We start from the raw sequence: 22,331 nt of genomic DNA, 5'->3' as shown, positions 1-22,331 counted from the left end.
AATCTAAGCTCAAAAATAATTAGAGTAATTTGTCCAAATAATATCCGCGCATAGCGCGGATCCGTATCTAGTTATTATTATTTTTGGGTTTTTGTGCTTGTGTGAGTGTCAGCCAGCTTCAGTGACTCACACTGTACTGCCTTGTTTCGTGGCGACGAGAATACTCGTCTTCTCACGGGTACTTTACAACTTTGGTCCCTATATTTTTACATCTCATTGACCGACAAGCGACAGTTAGTTTTATTTTTATATATGGACGGGTGCACGTGACCAAGGCCCAAAATTGGTTATTGTCCGGTTAAGAAAAATAAGCTAATCGGTTTGGCTTCCGAGTAACTAGATTAGTACTCCGGTTTCAAAATCTGATATTTGGTTGTGATAAGATGATACAAAGAGAGCACAAGGGATTTTATTTATACTGACAAAAGGTTCCAAACAGCATTTGTTTCGTTCTTACACCATAAAAGATCACTTGCAGAGAGCTCTACTAAGCATTAAAAGCAGGCATATAAAGAAAGTTTCTTCAGCCATATGAACTGGAGAGAGAACCACGATTAACTTTTCTTTTCTACCTTTAAAGAGCTTTTGTTATTACTTCTTCCCACGGAGTTTAGCTCCAAGTGCCCTCTCCAGCTTAGAAAGGATCTGCTGGTTCGGTATGGCTTTCCCCGACTCGTATTCTTGGATCACTTGCGGCTTCTCGTTGATCAGCTGCACAACCAGCAAATATTATCATCATGAAGCGAATTAAATACAAGAGGAAACAAGAGAGAAAGTAGTGTACTTGAGCAAGTTGGGACTGGGTCAGCTTCTTCTCGCATCGGGCTTGCATGATGGCTTTCTTCAACTCAGTAGGCACACGTTCATCTGAATGTCAATAAAACCACACACATAAATATGCTGTTACAGACAACCAACATACTAATCGATCTAATATTGTAAAAGGAAACAATTTTAACTTTATCTCATCTACGAACAAAGACTTCCTCTTACTATCAGACAGGCGACATACTCTAAGAATTGCCATTACTGGAATGAGAAATTAGTTTCATCCCATTAGAATCGCTGTGATTCTACCATTACTTTTTCTAATTTTCTTTGTTCATACAGAAAGAAACGAAGTCAATAAATATTAGGAGATTAGAAACTCACGAGCTAAGTTCTCAGTGTCATCATCAAGCCTCTTCGTGTTCAAGGAGGTGCCGCTTGAAGCCGCCTTGTTGGTTCCAGCATTGTCTATTTGCAACCAAAAAAATCAGATCACTATCAGATGTCAAAACAGATACACATCAACCTGATACGATCATAGATAATCATCCGACGATTTTTCTTTAACATTAATTGAAATCACAACCAACAAAAACCCTAACAACAGGCACAATAAGTCTAAACTCATATCGATTCGCTCGTTCGTCAAATCTAACCCAATCCATAGAAAACTTATCGCACAGTTTGAGCTAAGAAGGCATATCAGAGAGGATCTACAAAGAGATTGAAGACGAAAAACAAACATTTTCTGACGGATTCAATATCGGCGCCGCTTCTTCGAGCGGCGTTGACAGTCTTCTCGTCGCGCTTAGCGGCAGAGTTGGGAGCTTTCTTACGGATCACCACGGGCTCCCAGTCCTGAGTCATAGGTCCTACTCCTGCCATGGCTTCTCTTGAGATTGTGTTGTCTTCTTCAACCGCCTTTATCGTTTTGCGTTTTTATATCTACAATGGGGTAATTTAGTAAATAGCCAACATTGACGTGTCGTAGTGGAATTGATTCAAACTAAAAAGCATGGGTGTGAATTGATCATTTCAAAAAAGTAAAGTGAGACTTGGCGTTTTCTATGCAAAAGAGCCAAAATATCAAATTCTGATTCCTCCGATTCCCTTCTACTCATGGAAGACACTGCAACTACTTCCACAAATCTCCCCCATACTAGACTTGCCTGGTAACATTAGCGTAAACTTAATCGCTTAGCAAAGCTACTGAATCATGGTTTAACCGATAGGTTCTTTATTAGATAAGAGTCTAAGTGAAGATATCATGGAATACACGCATTAGATCTACTGCTAAACAGATTTGGTTTATGATTCTCATTCCTTACTAGCTATGGTAATGTTGTTGATGGTATGATCTGTGGAACCAGGTGAGATTGAAGCGATGAATGGACAAGTGATATCATATGTGACATGACATGGCTTGAAGAGTATCAACCTCCAGATAACTTTGTGATATGGAGAGTTCCCTACAGAGGTCCTGTCATTAGAAAATGAGATTGTAGAAGAGATTTTAAGCATACAAGAACAGACCAGAAAGAGGATTTTACTAATTGGTAAACCACTCACACGCTTGCTCCTTTGTGGTCAAGAAGTTCTTACATGTGTGATCACATTAAGTTTCAGCCTACTTCATTATATGATAATGTTTTGTATAATATGATCATCCTCACAGACAAATGTAATTTCATCGATTCTTTGTCTTGCGTTATTTCATGTCTATCAAATCATAGCAACTTTACAGTTCATGAGATTCTAGAGAGTTAAGTTAACCTTGAGTGAGAAATATATTTATATAAGAAAATGAAGATCTTGTTACTATGTTAGCATATCATTATCACTGGAGCGATTGCACTAAAATCAAGACAAAACACTCGTGTATAAAAAAAAAAGTAAAGGTTCACATACACACCGGCTAGATGTTCAAGAGAAGCAGCAGTACACGATATGAAAGACAACAAAATGTAATCAGCACTAAGATAAAAACATAAATCATGTAAGAAGCAAAAGAAAGATTTAACCCTCTGATCTTCTATCGCCTTACTTTCGGAGCACACTCTTCTTACTCTTGGGTTTCAAACCACCACCAGACTCTTCTTTAGTAATCTTTGTCTTCTTCTTCGGCTTTATCTCATCCTTACTCTTCTCCTTCAGCTTCCCCTTGACCACTTTCTTCTTTGGTTTCTCAGCCTCTGCAGTCTCACTTACCTCCTTCTTCCTCTTCTTCATCTTCTTCTCCTTATCACCACCAGACTCAATACTAACCTCAACATCACCAATCTCATCTTCATCAAGCACCTCAGATACATTACTATCCATATACCTAACCTCATGAATCCTACCCTTCTTCTTCTTCCCCTTCACACCATCACTCTTCTCTCCACCATCAACAACACTTTCACCTTTCTTCTTCTTCTTCTTATTCTCTTCCTCAACAACAACACTCTTCTCACTTCCAAAAGCATCGATCTTTAGCTTCAAATCAGGAACACTCTGATAAACAGGCAACGCCAAGCTCTCAGACAGCTTCAAATGCAAAGACCTAACATACTTCCACTGACCAGGCAACACCTCAACGACACCGTTCAACGTCGCCATCACATTCTCAACAATCTCATCCCCCTCCATCGACAACTTCCCAACCTTGACAACACTACACGTCCCCGTCCTAACGAAAAACATAGCAGAGCCACAAGCCTTCTCAATCTGCTCCTTCCAGTTCCTATGCTTCAAATCCACCGCCGCGGGAATCTTCTTGCTCGTGAAGAACTTCTTCCCGATCAACCTCGGGAGCAGAGGAATCACTCTCCTGTCAGCAAAGAACATCTCGTAAGAGTCGCAGAGCTTCCTCTTCGCCTCGAAGGCCTTGTAATCAGTCTTGAGCTTCGAGAGCTTGAGGATCTTAGTGATCGGAATGTCATCGGACTTGATCTTCTTCGCCGCGTCCTCCTTCGTTAATCCGCTTTTAGGTCTGTCGTCGATGATGAGGCAAAGCTCGGGGGAGTCTTCCTCCGTGTTGATGAGAGGGTGAGGTAGGAGGATACGGTGAGGCTTCGTGCGGTTGGTCTGTGGGATCTTCTTCAAGGTGACGATGAGGTAGACGAACTCGTCTTGCTCGAGGAGCTGTGGCTTCGCGAGCTTTGATTTTTCGGTTTTCCATTTGAGGAGGGAGGTGACGGCTTCGTGCACCGTCTTGGGGCTTACTCTCGAAGTCTGTTGAGGTGGAAGGAGTTGGTCTGGCGAGGATGCGGCGGTGGTCATTGAGAGGTTTGGGGGAGGAGAGAGATTAGGGTTTAGGAAGGAGAGGGAGGATGAAGAGAGATAAAATGGCTCTCTGGTTTAGGGTTTATCATCATTGATCTGTTTCCATAGGAATTAATGGGCCGACTTCTTTCAGCCTTCTATGTTTTTCTTTAAAACATTTTGGGCCTAGACTTTACTTTTTTTTTTTTTTTTTTTTTTTTTTTTTTGACGTCGGCCTAGACTTTACTTTGGTAAGGTCTTTTGGCATCTACTCATAGAAATTCACCAACTATCCATCCATATATATAAATATATATTTATATTTCAAAGCATGAAAAAAAAAAAAGTAATAGTAACAACAAGTAGAAGCCGAATCAATTGTTTCATTAACGGATAGGACATCTCCAACTCAACCTCAAATCTTCAAATTTTATGGTTTTTTCTGGTCCAACCCAACTTCAAATCTTCAAATCTCGAGGTTCTAAATAGTGAAACCTCAAAACTATCTTTTATTTTCTTTTTTTGTCCTTATAATTAATTTCTTTTCACAAATACATATACTAAACTTAATTTAAAAGATTTTAAGTACACCAAAATAAAATAAAAGGCAATTCTCATAAATAAACCATTTTCAATTTTTGATCACAAAAATAGACTACAACGAAAAAAATGACCAAAATGTTTCATTTAATAGGTAAAAGTACACTAATACCCTAGATATATAAAAAATTTAAAAATTTAAAAAAAATTTAAAAAAATAAAATTAAAAAATAACTTTTTATAGTTTTAGAATATATGTTTTCAAATTCGAACTTTTTTATTAAAAAAAATTAATTAATTTCTTTTTCGAATTTTTTTTTTATTTTTTTTCAAATTTTCTTTTTGTAATTCGAAAATACGTTTTGAAACTATTTTTAAAATTTTTATTTTCAAATTTTAAATATTTATTTTATAAAATTTTAAATCTCAATCTCAAATCTCCACCCCTTAACTCTAAACCCTAAGGTTTGGATTAGTTAACCGTAGATGTATAAATGTATATTTACCTCAGTGTATATTTACCTCTTTAATGAAACATTTTAATCATTTTGACCCTTATAGTATATTTGTGACATAAACTTTTTTAGTGTTATTCTATGGTATTTCCCTAAAATAAAATAGGATAAATATTACATAATATTAAAATAAAATTCACACAATAGAAAATACATTAAATAAAGCTCACACAAAATAAATATATATTAAACAAACTTAACAAAAATTAAAGAAAATTACATAAACACTTAAATAATACATATCTTACAGAAATAATGTTTGAGTAATTTGATATTTTATATGTAACTTTCTAAAATTTGTGTGTATGTGTGTTGTTTTATTATATATGTAATTTATATTTTTATTATATAATATTGTAATATTGTATGTTGTATAATATATTAAATTTATGTTTTATATGTATTTGTGAAGTTTTGTAAAATATTATCATTAGTAACTTTTGTTAATGTTAAAGACTATAATCAAATGAATAAACTTTTGAGGTTTTTTTTTAAGATTGATGGTTGGAGCGATTAACCTTAATTAATGCGTATACACTTTTAGTCTGGATTTGAAACTGTAGAAAACTATTTATTAACAATCAGGAAAAGTAATAGTAAAAAAAATTATGTAGTATTCTCAATATATTATCAATTAAAATGTCATTAAGTAAATTTTCATAAGCCAGTACACAACTACCAAACATCTATATATATATATACTATACTAAAAGGGGATATAAACTCCTCTTAGAGTGTCCACATAGGCACAAAAAATCGTTCAATCAGAACATTTTATTTTGACACGTCAGACATGCTTAAGTCGCTTCTAGGCTTCACGTTTTCGCTTAATTTGGAGTGGGCTGGACTTCGTTTGCATCGTCTTTAGCTTTTTTTTTTAAATTTTGCGTGATATATACTATACTAAAAGGGGGATATAAGCTCCTCTTAGAGTGTCCACATAGGCACAAAAAATCGTCTAATCAGAATATTTTATTTTGACACGTCAGACAAGCTTAAGTCGCTTCTAGACTTCACGTTTTCGTTTAATTTGGAGTGGGCTGGACTTCGTTTGCATCGTCTTTAGCCTCTTTTTTTTTTAATTTTGCGTGATGTTAATAAAGAGTGAGCGACAGGGCATTAAGGCTGAATCACATGCCAATAACAAAGTGTGTGTTATTTAAGCAACCAACCATATTATTTTTTCATTACTTAGTGAATTTTTTTTGTAACAACAAAATTATTCAACAAAATTACTTAGTGAATATTTTTTAGTTTGGGTCTACTTCTGTTAATTTTTAGTGTTGGAATGTAAATCTAAGATTAAAAGAAGAAAAAAAGTTGAAGTGTCTTGGATTCGTTTGGTTTAGAAACTATTCCCGATGTTTCAAATTGTAAGTAATTTTACATAAAAATACTATTATTAAAAAATTATTACCTTTTAAAAATATCGTCCAATCAGAACATTTTATTTTGACACGTCAGACAGGCTTAAGTCGCTTCTAGACTTCACGTTTTCGTTTAATTTGGAGTGGGCTGGACTTCGTTTGCATCGTCTTTAGCCTTTTTTTTTTAATTTTGCGTGATGTTAATAAAGAGTGAGCGACAGGGCATTAAGACTGAATCACATGCCAATAACAAAGTGTGTGTTATTTAAGCAACCAACCATATTATTTTTTCATTACTTAGTGAATTTTTTTTTGTAACAACAATATTATTCAACAAAATTACTTAGTGAATATTTTTTAGTTTGGGTCTACTTCTGTTTATTTTTAGTGTTGGAATGTAAATCTAAGATTAATCGTTTAAGAAGAAAAAAAGTTGAAGTGTCTTGGATTCGTTTGGTTTAGAAACTATTCCCGATGTTTCAAATTGTAAGTAATTTTACATAAAAATACTATTATTAAAAAATTATTACCTTTTAAAAATATTATTTAATACTCATAAGTTTAACCAATTATAAAAAACATTAATAATTTAATTGATCACACAATATTCAACAAAGAGCATTAAAATGTTCAAACTAATTATATTTTGAAACAAAAAACAATCTTTCTCAAATTAGCTACTTATGAAATAGAGGAATAATAAATACTCCTTCTGTTTCAAAATAATACATGTTTTAGAATTTTCACACTTTTTAATAAAATATATTAAACCTTAGTAATAAATACATAGTTTTTTGTAATTTATATTTTCTATATTTTTAAGCCAATAAAAATTTAAAAATACAATTAATGTTCTTGAACTTAACAATTTTTCATTATTAGTTTACAAAATTTGAATTGAAAATATAAAATAAGTATTTTTGAAAGAAAAAAAATCTCTGGAATATTCACCTTTTTGAAAAGGAGGGAATATGAATTTATTCCAAAAAAAACAATATCCGTCTACCTCCCAGGAGCAAAGGAGGAGTTAGTTTCCAGCATTGTCCCCGTCATACATGTCGTTTGTCTCCATCAAACATTTATAAATGATAATGTTAATTTTAGTTTTCAAATTTAAAATATTAAAGAAAATAGTTATCTTTTTAAGATAAATTTAAAAAGTGATATCAAACTTGGGGTAAAATTTTAAATTAAATTCCCCAGAAATCAGAATATGCATTTGTTTCTCCAAAAATTCTAAAAGTGATGTTCATGTATAAATGCCGCTTCTATTTTTTTCCTTCTATGTTTTTAAAATTATTTTTTCAAAAGAACTTTTGGTTCATACACTATTGTTCTTTATATTTAATTATCAAACAATTTATCCATAACTATATATTAATTTACAGAAGTCCGACACCAAATAAGATATAAACTTATTTATTATAATGTTATCTAAATTATATTAGAACAAAGTTACAAAAACAATGTTTACACATTCTAAAAAAACCAAGTACAAATAAATATTTTTTCTACAGCAAAAATATTTGTCACTAATATTTAATAGTACGTTTAATACGCTTCCAATTAATATTAGGGAAATACTATGGGATAGCACTGAAAAAGTTTATGTCACAAATATAGACTTTAAGAATCAAAATGACCAAAATGTTTCATTAAAGATGTAAATATTACCTTATATTCATAGGTTTAACTAATCCAAACCTTATAGTTTAGAGTTAAGAGGTGTAGATTTGGGATTGAGATTTAAAATTTTATAAAATTAAAAGTTAAAAATTAAAAATTTGAAAATAAAAATTTGAAAAATATTTTCAAAAAGTATTTTCGAATTACAAAACGAAAATTAAAAAAATATAAAAAAAATCGAAAAAAATTATAAAAAAGTTCTAATTTGAAAACATATAATCTAAAACTATAAAAATTATTATTTTTAAATTATTATTTATTATTTTTATTTTTATATTTTTTATATATCTAGAGTATTATGGTCATTTTATCTATTAAATGAAATATTTTGGTCATTTTCCTATTTGTGCTCTATTTTTGTGATCAAAACTTGAAAATTGTCTATTTAGAAGAATCACCCTTAATTTTATTTTATAAATTAATATTTTCACTATTTAATAATGCACTGTCAGACAAATCTTAAATGGTTTCAGTTCTAAAACAGTCAACAATAATCGTTATTAAAAATTTACATAAAACAATATTAATAAATTTAAGGGCATTATTGAACAAATATTTTTTGTTCTGATGTGTTTTACTTATATGAAATTTTGTTCCCTAAAATATTTCAAATCTTATATAGAAGCAAAGCTTGCAAAACATTTCACGAAAAAAAGTAACTCGAACTTAATTTCAGGTTACTCCTTTCATTTCATATACTGTAATTTGAACTTATTTGACATTAAAATAGCTCGGTGCAACAGCATATAAAATCTTAAAAGTCATATATATCAAAAAATTACCATAAAAGTCAAAATAGTAAGTTGTAAATATTTTTTAAACACTATTTTCATTACAATCAATGAAGATACAAAGACCGGAGATTACCATAATTCCGACAAGAACAGTCCGTCAAACCAAACCAAAGGTCCCTGGAAACAACATCTCACACATGGGAGACAAAGATCAACAGAGAGATAACACAATTTTTAACTTTCTCAATCTAAATTAGAATAAACAAGGATCAGATCATAAGAAACCAAGAACAAAACAATGCATGTTGACTGCAATAGAGCTCCTTTGAACAAAGACAAGGCGAGGATTCCAGACTAGGACCTCTGGCTTGCATCTCCTGCTATATAGAATAGCACATGCAATATAAAGACCAAAGCTTCATACACCAGGAAACAGAACAATTAAATTCATTAGTCGTCAACCGGAATGGCAGAGACAAAGAAGAGAACTCGAAACACTATGCGAAGCTTGATGGAAGAAGAGATTTTGATCAAATCTTAAGGGTAATGAAAAGGAGCGAAACAACTCACAATCGAGTTCAAACTTGCTCAAAAGATCGAGAAGGTCGAAGATCGAAACCAATAGTGAGCCAAAGAAAGCTCAAAGACGACATGCAACACAAACAAAACATCACAGGGTTTCAAAGATAAAATCAGATCTGGAGGGTAAGAAAACCCAACCCGCTTTAACTAGCTATATCAAGCAAAGAAGATCGATTAACATTGCATTGAGATCATCACTAAACTCATTAATCTCCTGAAAATACAAAATCAAAACTTGATTAAGTTACCCATAAATAAAAACAGGAAGAAAACCAGATGATCTCAGCTGACAAAATAGGATAAAAAACCAAAATCAAAGATCCAACTCCAGCTCTAAGGGAGTAACCGGAATCAGAGAAGAAGCGTAACAATGGATAATGGAAGAGAGAACAATTTTTTTTTTTTATGAAAGAAAAAGATTAGAATTTTTTCAGGGCAATAGTAAATTGTAAATGATCAAATAAAACAACAATTCTAAAATTAAGATTACAATTTACATATGATAAAATATGATATAGGTAAATAAATTTAAAAGTATATCTCCACGCGTAGCGCGGAAAAACGATGTAGTAAATCTTAATAAAATAATAAAATTATCGGTTGTAAAATTGTTGATATAATAATTTTCAAAATTTATAATAAAATAAGAAACTATCAACAATCAAAATACATTATTTAACTAGTTTAAACGCGCTGATGCAAAAGTAAATATTTACAAGATTTCAAATGTTGTCAAAATGAATACACATATTTGATACACACTACACTATCTACCATAAAGTTATTGCTTTTAATTTATCTGTTCTTCAACTGAAATTTGAAACGTAATGCCTTTTTAAAAATTGTGTTTCTTTGTCCCCTAAACAAATTCAAAATTATTTTATGTTTGAAACTAGAAAGTTCAAACTGAAACGTGCACATATTTATTTAGTCATATAACAATTTCGACTTCATAGGATGCTGCTCTCTTTCACCAACTCCATTGGATGCTCAAATACGAACACTATCAAGTTAGATAATAGATATACCATTTTCATTCAATAAACAAAAGCAAAATAGTTTATAGAGAAAAGATTTTCCTTTTGGGGTCTAGAAAAAAAGCAATACTTTTAATTTCCCAAAGGAGGGAGCTTTCAAATCTCCCTTTGTCTTCTCTCTCTCTCTCTCTCTCTCTCTCTCTCTCTCTCTCTCCCTCTGACTATCTAACTTTGCAACGGCTATCTCTGTCGTCATTTCAATTCAAACTCCTTACTTAACCTCTCTAGCTGCTTCTAGCTCTCTACCTGAGATCCCTAATCTCAGATGCATAAAACCCTCAAATTCCAATTCTGTATCATCTTTCCTGATCTGACCCACTTCACAAAATCCCAAATCTTCTCTCATTCTTATCGTGTTTGAGAATCACAATACCTAAGTAAAAGGTAAGAACTTTAGCATCCTGAAGCGCACAAAACACCAGATCTTTCCTCATTCCACAGTGGGATTGTGAGCGAGAGAGATAAAGTTGAGAGCTTTGGTCGATCTTCCACAAGGGTTTCTAAAAACTTCACTAAATGGATGGATCTATAACTAAAAGGCGAAGACTTTAGCATCCTGAGTAACTGAGAGGTAAAAAAAATAAACTATCCTTCAGCTAATTCAATGTGTGATTCATTATATCACTTCACAAAGTCCGGTCCTTTTGTTGTATCTGTTGTTGTTTAAATGGGATCCAGTATCTTGTAATTGCATTCCACTGAGGATTGATTCAACTGTTGTTACCCATATAGGTGAAAATAAAATGGACATTGTTGAGAGAAAACGACCTAGAGGAGCGTTTCTAAATCTGTTTGATTGGCCTGGAAAATCAAGAAAGAAGCTTTTCTCATCCAATATCTCCCAGATCTCTGGTATGACTTTTCATCCTTTTGTGTTCTTTATAAACATTATGTATATATATATTCAGTAAGACAATCTGAATTTTCTTATTTTTAAACAGAAGAATCTAAGCAAGCAAAAGAGAATGTTCACAACCCCTCCTCTATTACAAGACATTCTGTTGTAAGCCTTTTGCTCTCATTACCATTTTCCTTGTTTCATGCAATGTTTTTATGTGTGTGTTGGCTTAGTGGATGACATGAACTGATTGTGTTACACCTCTTGTGTGATCTGTTTCAAACAGTTTGAGGTTGATCAGTCTGTAAAGAACTCAACTTTCAACCAGGGAAGCAACTCTAGCTGTTGTGCATCCTCTGTAACTAGTGATGATGGAAACGTTGTTAAAGCACCGAGTGTGGTAGCGAGGCTCATGGGTTTGGATTGTATACCGCAACCAAACCTTATGGAACCACGGGTTAATCCTAGCCTTGATCCATACTTCCTCAGATCCTCTCACCAGGCTAACACTTGGGATGCTAATGCTGAGCATCAAAGCGACTTTGACGGCGGTTCTTGGGAACATTTGGATTCAAGAACCAGTAAAGGTCCGCATAAACGTATGATTGAGCGGTTTCAAACTGAAACTTTACCTCCAAGATCTGCTAAACCCATCTCCATCACTCACAATAAGCTATTGTCTCCTATAAGGAACCCTGGGTTTGTTCCATCAAGGAACCCTGCTTATGTTATGGAAGCTGCTTCGAGAATGATAGAGTCAAGTCCAAGGATGATGGCAAGAACAAGGGTGGTTCCATCATCTGATTCTTCTTCTCCAGTTCCATTAAGGATCCGAGATTTGAAAGAGAAACTAGAAGCTGCGCAGAAAGCTTCAACCTCATGCCCTCAAGTCTCAAATGATAATACTCGTAGCAGTAATCAAAACCAGACTAAGACTACAGCTTCAGGGAAAAGCAGTTGTGAACTAAAACCGCCTTCTTTCACTGCGCAACCAAAGGGAAGCAGTAATGCTCAGAGACACAACAGCTTAATAACGTCCTCGAGTGGAAACAAAAGGACATCTTCAGGACAAAAGGAGAAAGCAGCAGAAGCTAAGAACCGTGCAGTAAAAAGCCAGAATGGTCTCAAAGGAGCTTCCGTGAGCGGAGGGAAGAATGTCCTTAAGCAGAACCACCAGAAGCAAAACTGCAGAGACAATCATCAGAGTAGGAAACCAATGAACAAAGTTGTGAACAAGGTTCTTGTGGACAGTGGAACTACATCGAGAAGCTCGGGTTCCATTATGACATCAGCAGAAAAGTCTAAATCTTTGCCTTTACACCGGAGAAAGAATCTTCCTCGTAGCAAGAAACCACGAAACGGGGTGCAAGAACCAGTAATCAAAAGGGGTGAGAAGTCTATAAAATGCAACATCTCCATGGATGGTGACTCGAGCACGACTAAAAATGATCAGAGAAGGGAAACGGATGTGATATCTTTCACGTTCTCGTCTTCGATAAAAGGCTTACCATCTCGCTCACAAGGAACCAAACAAGATGCAGCAGACTCTGCTGTTAAGTATAATGTGATAGGCGGTGACTCCTTAAATGCTCTTTTGGAGCAGAAGCTCAGGGAATTGACCTTGAAGATTGAATCATCTAGCTCTACCTTGATCCAAGAAGAGTGTTTTAGCTCCATTACAGAGAGTAGAGCGAATAAGGTAGTTTTATCGCCATCAAAACATGGTGCAACAACTCAAAACAGTCTTGATAATGTCTTAACGGAGAGCGAATCTGTCTCTGACTGCACTTCATTCTATAACAACCAGGAATCTCAGGTTAGTATCCACAAAAATGCAGCTACACTTTTCTATTATATCAAATGCTTCTAATAAAAGATTGTCTTTTGCTTCCCTACAGAAGAAGAAGATGATACAGGGAGAAGAACAAGAAGTTAGTAGCTTCAGTACTCTTACAGAGACCGATGATTTTGCGCTCTCCAGCAACAAGAGTTACTTAGACTGCAGACAGGACAGAGAATATGGTATGTCTTTGTCAATTCTTGTCTTGATTTTCTCACTTGTGAATGGCATAGGTTGTGAATTTTGACACCATGGATGGCAAATCTAATGTCTTGGTATTGAATTGGTTTGATGTTGTTGTTTTTTATCAGGCGTGAAACAGAGTTCATCAGATCAAGAACTCACTTGGGTTTCATCAACTGAGTCACACCAAACCGTAGATGAAGCAGATTCCGCAGCAACACTTGATTGGGAGCTGGAGTACATAACCGAGATCCTCAACTCTGGCCAGCTCATGTTTCAAGACTTTGCCTCAGGGACGACAACCACTAACGAACTAGTATTACCCTCGAGCCTCTTTGATGAAATGGAACGCTCAAGAGGAGCAGTAATCTCGACGAAGATCGAAAGAAAGGTGCTTTTCGAGTGTGTGAATCAGTGCTTAGCAGTGAAGTTTGAAAGGATGTTAGTTGGAAGCTGCAAAGGAGGGACGATGATGATGATGTTGGAACATAGAGATTTGCTTGCTGAAGAAGTGAACAGAGAAGTTAAAGGGTTGAAGAAGATGAGAGAGATGATGATAGACGAGCTTGTGGATCATGACATGAGCTGCTTGGAGGGGAGATGGGTTGGTTATGAGAGGGAGATGTTTGAAGAAGGCATTGATGTAGAAGGAGAGATAGTTTCTGGTTTGGTTGATGATTTAGTTAGTGATCTTTTGTCTGTTAGCTTTATTAAACGGCCGTTGTAAGTTGTGTGTAGAAGTGCTTCTCCTGGTTTTTGAATTTGTCTGAATGAATTATTATTTTGTTTTTTAACGGTTAACGGCTGAGAAGAAGTGCATCTTTCATTTTGAATTGGTATAATGAAGAACCAGAAACTGGTACTGTCTGGATTCTGGTTTAGTCAGTGAACAAACCGGTATATTTAGTGGTATCTTATAGAAAGTCAAGGTGTCGGTGACAAATGAAGATGAGACCAACAAGAACCATCACCAAACATTTTAATATATGTAGCTATTATATTCATTGTTGACCAAAAAAATTTATTATATTTATCAAATTTAGTTGATATTCTTTTACTATAATTTTATAGTTTAGTAGTTTAATTAATGAAGGACCACTCCATTCATTGAAGAATTTCTTCATTTTTAATAGATAAAAAATATTATATTCATTTCAAAATAATTCTCAATCTTTCGGACGTGTTCCTACGGAACCAAAGGTCCATGCTTTTTTAAAAATATTTTAAAATATTTAAATACTAGTATTGAGCCCATACTTTGCATGGGAATTATTTTGCTTACAAATAAAATAAATTTTTAATTATATATAACTAAAATAACATGTATTATTTACCTTTGATTTATCAGAAGGATATGTGTATATATAAGAAAATTTTAACACACTTATTATTATTTAACCACAAACATACTATAAAATGAAGTTAGATTTGTTTAAATATTTTTACGTTGATCTTAGTTAGCTTGTTTGATATAAATATTAGTTCAAAGCTTTCCCGTTTCACAGCTTTTTGTTTTTTTTTTTTTTTTTGTAAAACTGCTTACTTAAGTTAAAGAAAAAATGAAAAAGTTTACAAAAGCCCATATGACTTTAGTTTTCTAACAAGCTCATTACATAAAATCTAATAGTCAAGCCCATACGTAGTGTGAAGCCCATGAAGGTGAAAGGGTGAATTGAAAGCCCAGTCATGGAGAGGAGAAGTCGTTTCTGTTTCTTATGAGAGCGGTTTCTTCGATGTCGATTAACCCAGCCATCTCTGCATCATCAAGGAGCATCGGGTCGGATTTGCATCTCTGAAGCTTTGGATTTTATTCCTCAGCTGTCGATCAATCAATTTGAATATCTGATCTGCTGATCGATAGGTGTTCGCATGAAGTCTCGTGTTTCTCTCATTCCATAACCAGTACACCACCGACTGCCAAGCAAGAAGAACAAGTAGCCTTTGTGGTAGAGGCAGAGAGAGGGAAACCATCTGTGCCAGTGTATTCTCCCAGTCGCGGCTAGGTGAAATCCCAAGTCTCCTCGTTACCAGTTCCCATAGTTTGTAACTGAAGTCACAGGAGAAGAAAAGATGATCCCTTGATTCCCGATTTCTATTGCAAAGCAGACACGATTGATCAACTTGCAATCCCCATTGGATTAGTCTATCTCGAGTAGGGATCCTGTTCTGAATCACTAGCCACATGTGGAAACTATGGCGAGGAATAGCTCTAGAGATCCATACAGCACCATACCAATAAACATCAGGGCGTGGTTCCATAAGGTAATCGTATAGAATACCTGTTTTGAAGCAGTTGTAGATTGTGCCATTAATCTCCCAGTCGTAGTAGTCTTGATCACCAGTCAATTGGATTGTTGTAAGGTAGGTGTAGAGTTGCACTTGCGCTTCAGTACGAGCTGGAGGTAGCACCCAGAAGCCATCACGACATAAAGAAGATACAGTTGCCTGATGAGGTATCCCCAATCTGGAGTTGCGTCCCGAGAGATGAGTGTAGAGAGCCCCAAACGGAGTCCAATTGTCCGACCAGAACCTTGCAGTTTCACCGTTCTGCAGCCTGAGCTTTATTAGAGGGAACACTTCACTTCTCTGTTTGAGCAGTTTGTTCACTAGCCAGGAGTATGATTGTTTTGGTGTTGTTGTCCAATAGTTGTGCACCGAACCTTGAAGAATCACTTCATTGAACCACTGCACCCATACAGAGCCAGGTCTGAAAAACAACATCCAAATTAGTCGAAAAGTACAAGCTTTGTTCCAGGTACGCAGATCTTTTACTCCAAGTCCTCCTAGCCTCTTAGTTAGCACGACTGTTTCCCATGATACACGAGCAGTGTTATGACCTTCCAAACTACCTTTCCACAGGAACTGGCCACACAGGGAGTTGATTCTTGTTATGCACGCTTTTGGCAAAATGAAAGCAGAGCACCAGAAAGTTGTGATTCCAGCTATCACCGTTTTGATGAGGAGCAGCCTTCCAGAGAAAGATAGAGACTTCACTGACCAGGACGAGAACTTTGTCTTTATCTGATGGATCAGAGGCTCACAGTTCGTGAGAGATATATTTCTAGAGTTCACAGGAACCCCTAGGTACCTAAAGGGGAGAGAGCCTAGAGTGATTCCCATTGAGGCTTGTATGAGGTCAGTTTCCCCTGTTGATAATCCTGAAGCGAAGAAGCTGGTCTTTTGCATGCTTACAGCCAAACCTGATCTTGTTTCGAACTCCTTTAGCACTTGTAGCACTTGCTGGACAGACTCAATAGATCCATCAATAAATATCAGGAGGTCATCCGCAAAAGAGAGGTGAGTAAGTTTAGTAGAGGTGCAAGTTGAATGATATCGTAGTCTGTTTTGTGTTGCTGCTCTGTTTAGCATAAATGATAAGCAATTCATTGCAATCACAAATAGATAGGGAGAAAGGGGGTCCCCTTGCCTTAAGCCTCGCTTTCCTTTGAAATAGCCATGTACTGATCCATTGTATCCGACCATAAAGCTTGTTGTGCATATACAAGCCTTTAACTGTGCTATGAACCGTGCAGGAAAGCGTAATCCCTCGAGACAGGAGAATAAAAACTCCCAGGACAGTGTATCAAAAGCCTTCGCAATATCAACTTTGATGGTAATTCTCTTTGCTCCCTTCTTCTTGTGATAACCATTGATTAGTTCTCCTGCCAAAGTAGTATTTTCCACAAGTAGTCTATCCTTAACGAACGCTGTCTGACTAGGTAGTATTAAGTTGGGCAGAACTGGCTTCAACCTCTTTACCAAGAGTCTTGAGATGACTTTGTAGATGGTATTAAGGCATGATATCGGTCTGAAATCACTAATCTTTGTTGCTCCAGGGAATTTTGGCACGAGCGTGAGGATGGTGGAATTTACCGTTGCAGGCAGGAAGTTTGATGCAAAGAAATTCCTGACTGATGTCGCTAATTCAGGTCCAATGAATTCCCATGTCGCTTTGAAGAATGCTGATGTTAGTCCATCCGGACCCGAAGCCTTGTTGGGATTTAGTCTGAAAAAGACAGTCTTTACCTCCTCTGCCGTGGGGATGGATAACATCAACTGAAGCAGGTGATTTGGGAATGAGAAGCCAGTGAGATCCGCAAACCAGACTGGGGGAGATAAGATGCTTGGCGGGTGATAGTTCAACGGGCTTAGGACTGACTGAAAGTGGCTGAGAGCATGATCACTCATTTCCTGTGGGTCTGTAATCCAGGTATCATTTCCAACTAGGAAAGCTCTGATAGCATTGTAGCATGCTCTGGTTTGACAGATTCGGTGGAAGTAAGTAGTGTTTAAGTCCTCTTCTTTTAACCAATTTATCCTCGATTTTTGCCTGAAATAGAGCTCCTCGATCTCTCGGAGGAAGTTCCATCTCTGGTGCAAGTCACGTTCAGTCTGAAAAGTAATTGGATTAGGATCCTGCAAGGCATGTACCTGCGCAAGTTGCAATAAACTGTTAGTTTCTCTCACTCTCTCCTGTATATTTGAATAGTTATCTTTGTTTAGAATTTTCAAATTAGTTTTGATCAGTTTGAGCTTCCAGCACAGTTGCATCAATGTTTGACACTCGTTTCCAGCTTGAATCCATGCATCTTGTATTAGCTCAGTGAACCCCGGGTGTTTGGTTAGGTAATTGGGGAACTTAAATGGTTTTGTTCCGGATGTAGGAAGGCTAAAAGCAAGGTCGAGGATACAGGGAGCATGGTCTGAGAATAGAGGTGGAAGGAAGGTGGCTAGGGCATGAGAAAACGTGGAAACAAAGGTGCTGTTAACCATCATCCTGTCAAGCTTCTTTGAGATAGGTCCTGAGGGCGAATAGTTTGTCCAAGTATGAGAAGCGCCAACATAGCGGAGGTCAAAGATTCCTAGTTGCGTCATACAATCTCTCAGCTGGTACATGAGATGATCAGGTACGCAAACATTAGGGTCAGAGTGCTCCATCGGATGTATTATCTGATTCAGATCTCCACCCAATATCCAACTACTACTGTCTAGGTCATAGGTTGAGTGAAGTTGTAGGAGTTCTGTCCAAAGATCAACCCTTTCTGAACTTAGATTAGATGCGTAGATAGCTGAGTAGTAGACTGGACGTTGGTTAGGGAACGACACCAGACAAGTAATGCATTGTCTACTTTGCGACAGAACTTGAACTTTGAGGGAATCTCTCCAGATTAGGATGATTCTACCATCAGGATCGGAAAGGTGATTAGATGTGTAGCACCAGTTCGGACATAGGCTTGACAGGATAGTACTCAAAAAAGGTTGCTTGATATGAGATTCCAAAATAGCTCCAAAAAGAGGCTTGCTAGAACTAAGCCAAGAAAAAAAAGGTCTATGCTTGCTCGGGTCATTTAGACCACGAACATTCCAAAAAAAGAGTTTAACACTCATTTAGGCTTGGGTTTGAGGGTCCTCCAAAAGAGTGGAAGAGCCATCAGGGTAAGAAACAAAAGAGTCAAGCAAAAGGGGTGAAAAAGGGTTTGTAGTAGGGGTAAAAGGTTTTAACAGTGAAGTGTTTGGTGGTTGGAAGAGAGAGGGATCAGTGATTTGGGTAGAAGTGGAAAAAGGGTTAGGGTTTGAAGAGAGGGGAGGAGAAAGGGTTGGCGATGATCGAGATCTTTTGAGAGAAGGTCTAGGTATTGGTTCAGGGGTTAGGAAAGGGTTAGGGAGAACTGGCTTTACAGGTGGATGAGGACGGTGAGAAAGGGAAGAATTGGTTAGGCTAGCACAAGGTTCAGGAGGAAACTGATCAGTTTGCTGATGAGCATCACCAGTCACAAATTTTTGTGGAGTCGAGCCCTTAGGATCAGGGGGAGCCAACTGAGAGGAGCTTGCCGAAGTGTTATGAGACACTGGCCGATATTTTTTACTTTGAGTAGGAGCCACTTTAGTAACTGGTGCCTTTTTCTTTGCTGCAGTGTCTTTCAGAGGAGGAGAATAAGTGAGGCAGTTTCAGATTATGTGACCGAGTTCATGGCAATGGGAGCACGTTGGGGGGATCCACGGATAGTGAACTGAGACTTCTACTACCTCACCATCTTCCCTTTCAAACTCAACAACATCAGGTAATGGTTGAGTGAGATCAACCTCGACCTTTACATGGGATAGAGTTAAGCTTACAAGATTTTTCGTGAAGTCATCTGTCTCTTTTGGTTCACCCACTAATCCAGCCACTAAACTCAATCCTTCATCGTGACGCAGATCAAGGGGAATGCCACTGAGGTGAGCCCATATCTTGATGGCCTTGAGAGGTGGAGTATTTTTTGAATGAGCTGAAGACCATTGAGCCGTATGGAACATTGAATCACCCACATACCAGATGTTCTTTTCAAGGATCTTCTCTCGAAGGTATTCACTTTGTATTCTCACTATTGCAGAGTGGTTTAAGGGATTGTTGTGGATTTCCAATCGTTTTCCTTTTCCCCACATATGGTTGAATACGCTTTGGATCTGGTTGAAAGGAGGAGCCTTCCCATTGAAATAGCAAATTATGAAATCCTTATGTAACTCCGCTCCCTTTTGAAACACGGAGTCAGGGATTAAGACACGAGGACGGCCAGTAGCACCAATACTGTCTGGAGCAAGCCTTTTCAAAGTTTTGTTTTCAGTTTTCCTAATTCTTTCGACTAGGGAAGGCGGGTCCGTGGTGGGGTTGGTTTCAGTTGAGGTTTCCAGGACAGGATTTGTTTGTTTAAGTGATTGGGGGTTGGTAGTTTTAGTTTGGGTGGGGTGATTAGAGTTTTGGACGGTGGCTTCTGTTTGAGGAGGGAGTGACCTGAGGGAGGAGGTTCTTGGCGGGAGAGTATGGAAGTTTCTACTATGGTTAAGCTCAGTTTCAGATCTATGAGCAGTACTTTTTCCAGATCCAAAGGATGGAGCAGTTGAAGGAGGTAGAGATGCTTCACCTACCAAGGAGGTAGAATCAGCATTTGGAGTAACATCTGAGGCTTTGAAGCCATCAGTATTTGAAGTAGTAGTTTTAGATCTTTGGGAAGCTTTTCCAGATCTAGGAACAGTTTTGGCTTCAGCTAAAATTGGATAATGAACTGGAGAGAGGGGTGAGGAAGGGTTGGGAGGGTCAGGAGGAACAGGCGGAGGGTCGGGGGATTCACCAGCAGTAACAGACGGAGGGTTCCGACCAGAAGCAAGGCTAGGGACACGCCAGACACTGTGCATCGAAGTTTGTGTCAGAGAGGTTTTGACTTTTTTTTACGTTTACTTTTTCTTTTCAACACATTTGGTTTTTTCACAGCTTTTTGTTGCTTTCATTATTTTTCCTAATTTTTGACTGTGACCTGAATTTATGTTTCTTTGACTAAATTCATTTAGTAATTCATTCAGTATGTTAATTTACGACCAAAACTAATATTATAACTCTAATAAAACAATAAAAAAATAGAATGTAACAGAGAATAGGTGATCTTTATGCCTAACGTATGCTATACTTTAAAATCTATATGATCATTTACCAAAAAAAAAATGTATGGTCATGGATAAAGAAGAATGATCATGGGTAATGTAGTTGGTTTCACGAAACTGTTATACGGCTATTTTTTAAAAAAAAATTATTATTTGTTTAAATTAATTTCTCTTAAGACTAATCCCAAGGGGAGGTGCAGCCCACGGATAGACCTTCTCTCCGGGTATTCAAATGGACCATAATAGGCTCATATCCGTGTTAGGTGACCAGAATAATTGTGACTTAGTTTCGCGTAGCAGGTGGATCGAACCTGAAACGTGTTGGCATCTCAGTCCCGTCACCTTACCACTCGACCACGATCACCCGGTCGATCATTTCTTTTTTGCTTTTAAATTATCTTTTAAAATAAAAAATTAAAGTTTTTATTTGTTTTAATCTAAATTAAACTTATTTTAGGCACATTTCTAGAAATGGATACCACCTACAATAAGTTTTAAAAAAAAAAATAATTCTTAAAAAATTATATCATAAAAATGAAATTAAACATGTATGTACGTAGTCAATTTTTATATAATAGACTTACAAAAAAATGTAAGATAGTAGCGTATGCTCTTTTATTGAAAAGGAGATTAGTGAAATAGTAACCATAACAAACAAATTGTAAATATCTGATTTGTATAATCATAATTGTTGAGAGTTTTTTTCTTGGCGGAATGTCATGGGATCATTTGTTAATCATTACTTCATGAGATATGATTTCTTCCAAGTTACAAAACCAAAACGTGTTTTATAAAGTGTAACCTAAAAGAGTCAATCAAAGAACGAAACATACCATTTGTATTTAGATTGGGTATGGTTCTGCTTTAGTTCTAAGTTTGTTGAGAGAAAGCTTGTATGTCTTTTATCTTCTTCCTTCATTGCTGGCAAAGCTCTGATTTTCCAAACTTTTATTGAAAAATAAAGCTTTGAAACAGAATATATTCTAGTGTCATTTTATCCTGAAATAAACAATTAAGAGATTATTAAATAAAAATAAAAGGAAACTGAATCTAAATTAAGAATAACCATATACTTGTATAGAGTTTTCTATCAGTCGAAGAACTCAATAGAAAAAGAACCATGAAGCTATGGAGAATAAGGGAGAGGGAGAGAGAGAGGGAGATTAGTGAGTAAAATTCTGATCAAATGTACATAAATGATAAAACAGTTTCAGACTCATAACTCACCTTTGAACACGCGATGTTTTTGTGTGAGAGATAAAATTTAGGGAAAGTAGATTAATTTATATAGGACACCAAGAAAACGGTTTAAAAAAATATAACGTAGGATTTGTGAGAAAAATTAGGAATATAGTTAGTTAAAAATTTGGATTACAGAAAATAGGAGATGAATTTTTATTTTTTCAAATTGTTTTATAAATCTTTTCCACGTGTCAGGAATTGATTCGCTATGCGACTTGCGCTTTAGTATATAAAGGATGTTATAAAATAATTTTTTTGATACGTATGAAAACTTCAAAAATACATTTCTGAAGCAGTTATAATATTGGTTATATGTTTTAGAAAATAGAAATTCATATGT

General features: G+C 36.0%; 3 protein-coding genes across 4 annotated transcripts; 1 reads left to right on the top strand and 2 right to left on the bottom strand.

The window, feature by feature from the left end:
• Positions 1-393: 393 nt before the first annotated feature.
• LOC106428193 (multiprotein-bridging factor 1b) lies at positions 394-1,756 on the bottom strand. Its single transcript, XM_013868950.3, has 4 exons — positions 1,512-1,756; positions 1,153-1,236; positions 785-867; positions 394-711 (listed from the first exon to the last, which is right to left on the bottom strand). The coding sequence occupies exons 1-4, from the start codon at positions 1,651-1,653 to the stop codon at positions 592-594; spliced, it is 429 nt and encodes a 142-aa protein (XP_013724404.1). The 5' UTR covers positions 1,654-1,756; the 3' UTR covers positions 394-591.
• Positions 1,757-2,628: 872 nt separating this feature from the next.
• Positions 2,629-4,148, bottom strand: LOC106428255 (ribosomal L1 domain-containing protein 1-like). Its single transcript, XM_013869006.3, has one exon. The coding sequence runs from the start codon at positions 4,027-4,029 to the stop codon at positions 2,809-2,811; it is 1,221 nt and encodes a 406-aa protein (XP_013724460.1). The 5' UTR covers positions 4,030-4,148; the 3' UTR covers positions 2,629-2,808.
• Positions 4,149-10,521: 6,373 nt separating this feature from the next.
• Positions 10,522-14,134, top strand: LOC106428200. 2 transcript variants are annotated; one of them, XM_048761175.1, is made up of 6 exons: positions 10,522-11,043; positions 11,205-11,324; positions 11,417-11,475; positions 11,597-13,126; positions 13,209-13,332; positions 13,462-14,134. In XM_048761175.1, the coding sequence occupies exons 2-6, from the start codon at positions 11,216-11,218 to the stop codon at positions 14,058-14,060; spliced, it is 2,421 nt and encodes an 806-aa protein (XP_048617132.1). In that variant the 5' UTR covers positions 10,522-11,043; positions 11,205-11,215; the 3' UTR covers positions 14,061-14,134. The 2 variants fall into 2 exon arrangements, with proteins under 2 accessions (XP_048617132.1, XP_013724410.1); XM_013868956.3 differs by having other exon boundaries at positions 10,543-11,043; positions 11,414-11,475.
• Positions 14,135-22,331: the final 8,197 nt, after the last annotated feature.

The sequence above is a fragment of the Brassica napus genome, chromosome C6, assembly GCF_020379485.1.
Source record: "Brassica napus cultivar Da-Ae chromosome C6, Da-Ae, whole genome shotgun sequence".
In the NCBI taxonomy this organism is placed as follows: domain Eukaryota; kingdom Viridiplantae; phylum Streptophyta; class Magnoliopsida; order Brassicales; family Brassicaceae; genus Brassica; species Brassica napus.
This window is presented reverse-complemented; position numbering and strand designations above follow the sequence as displayed.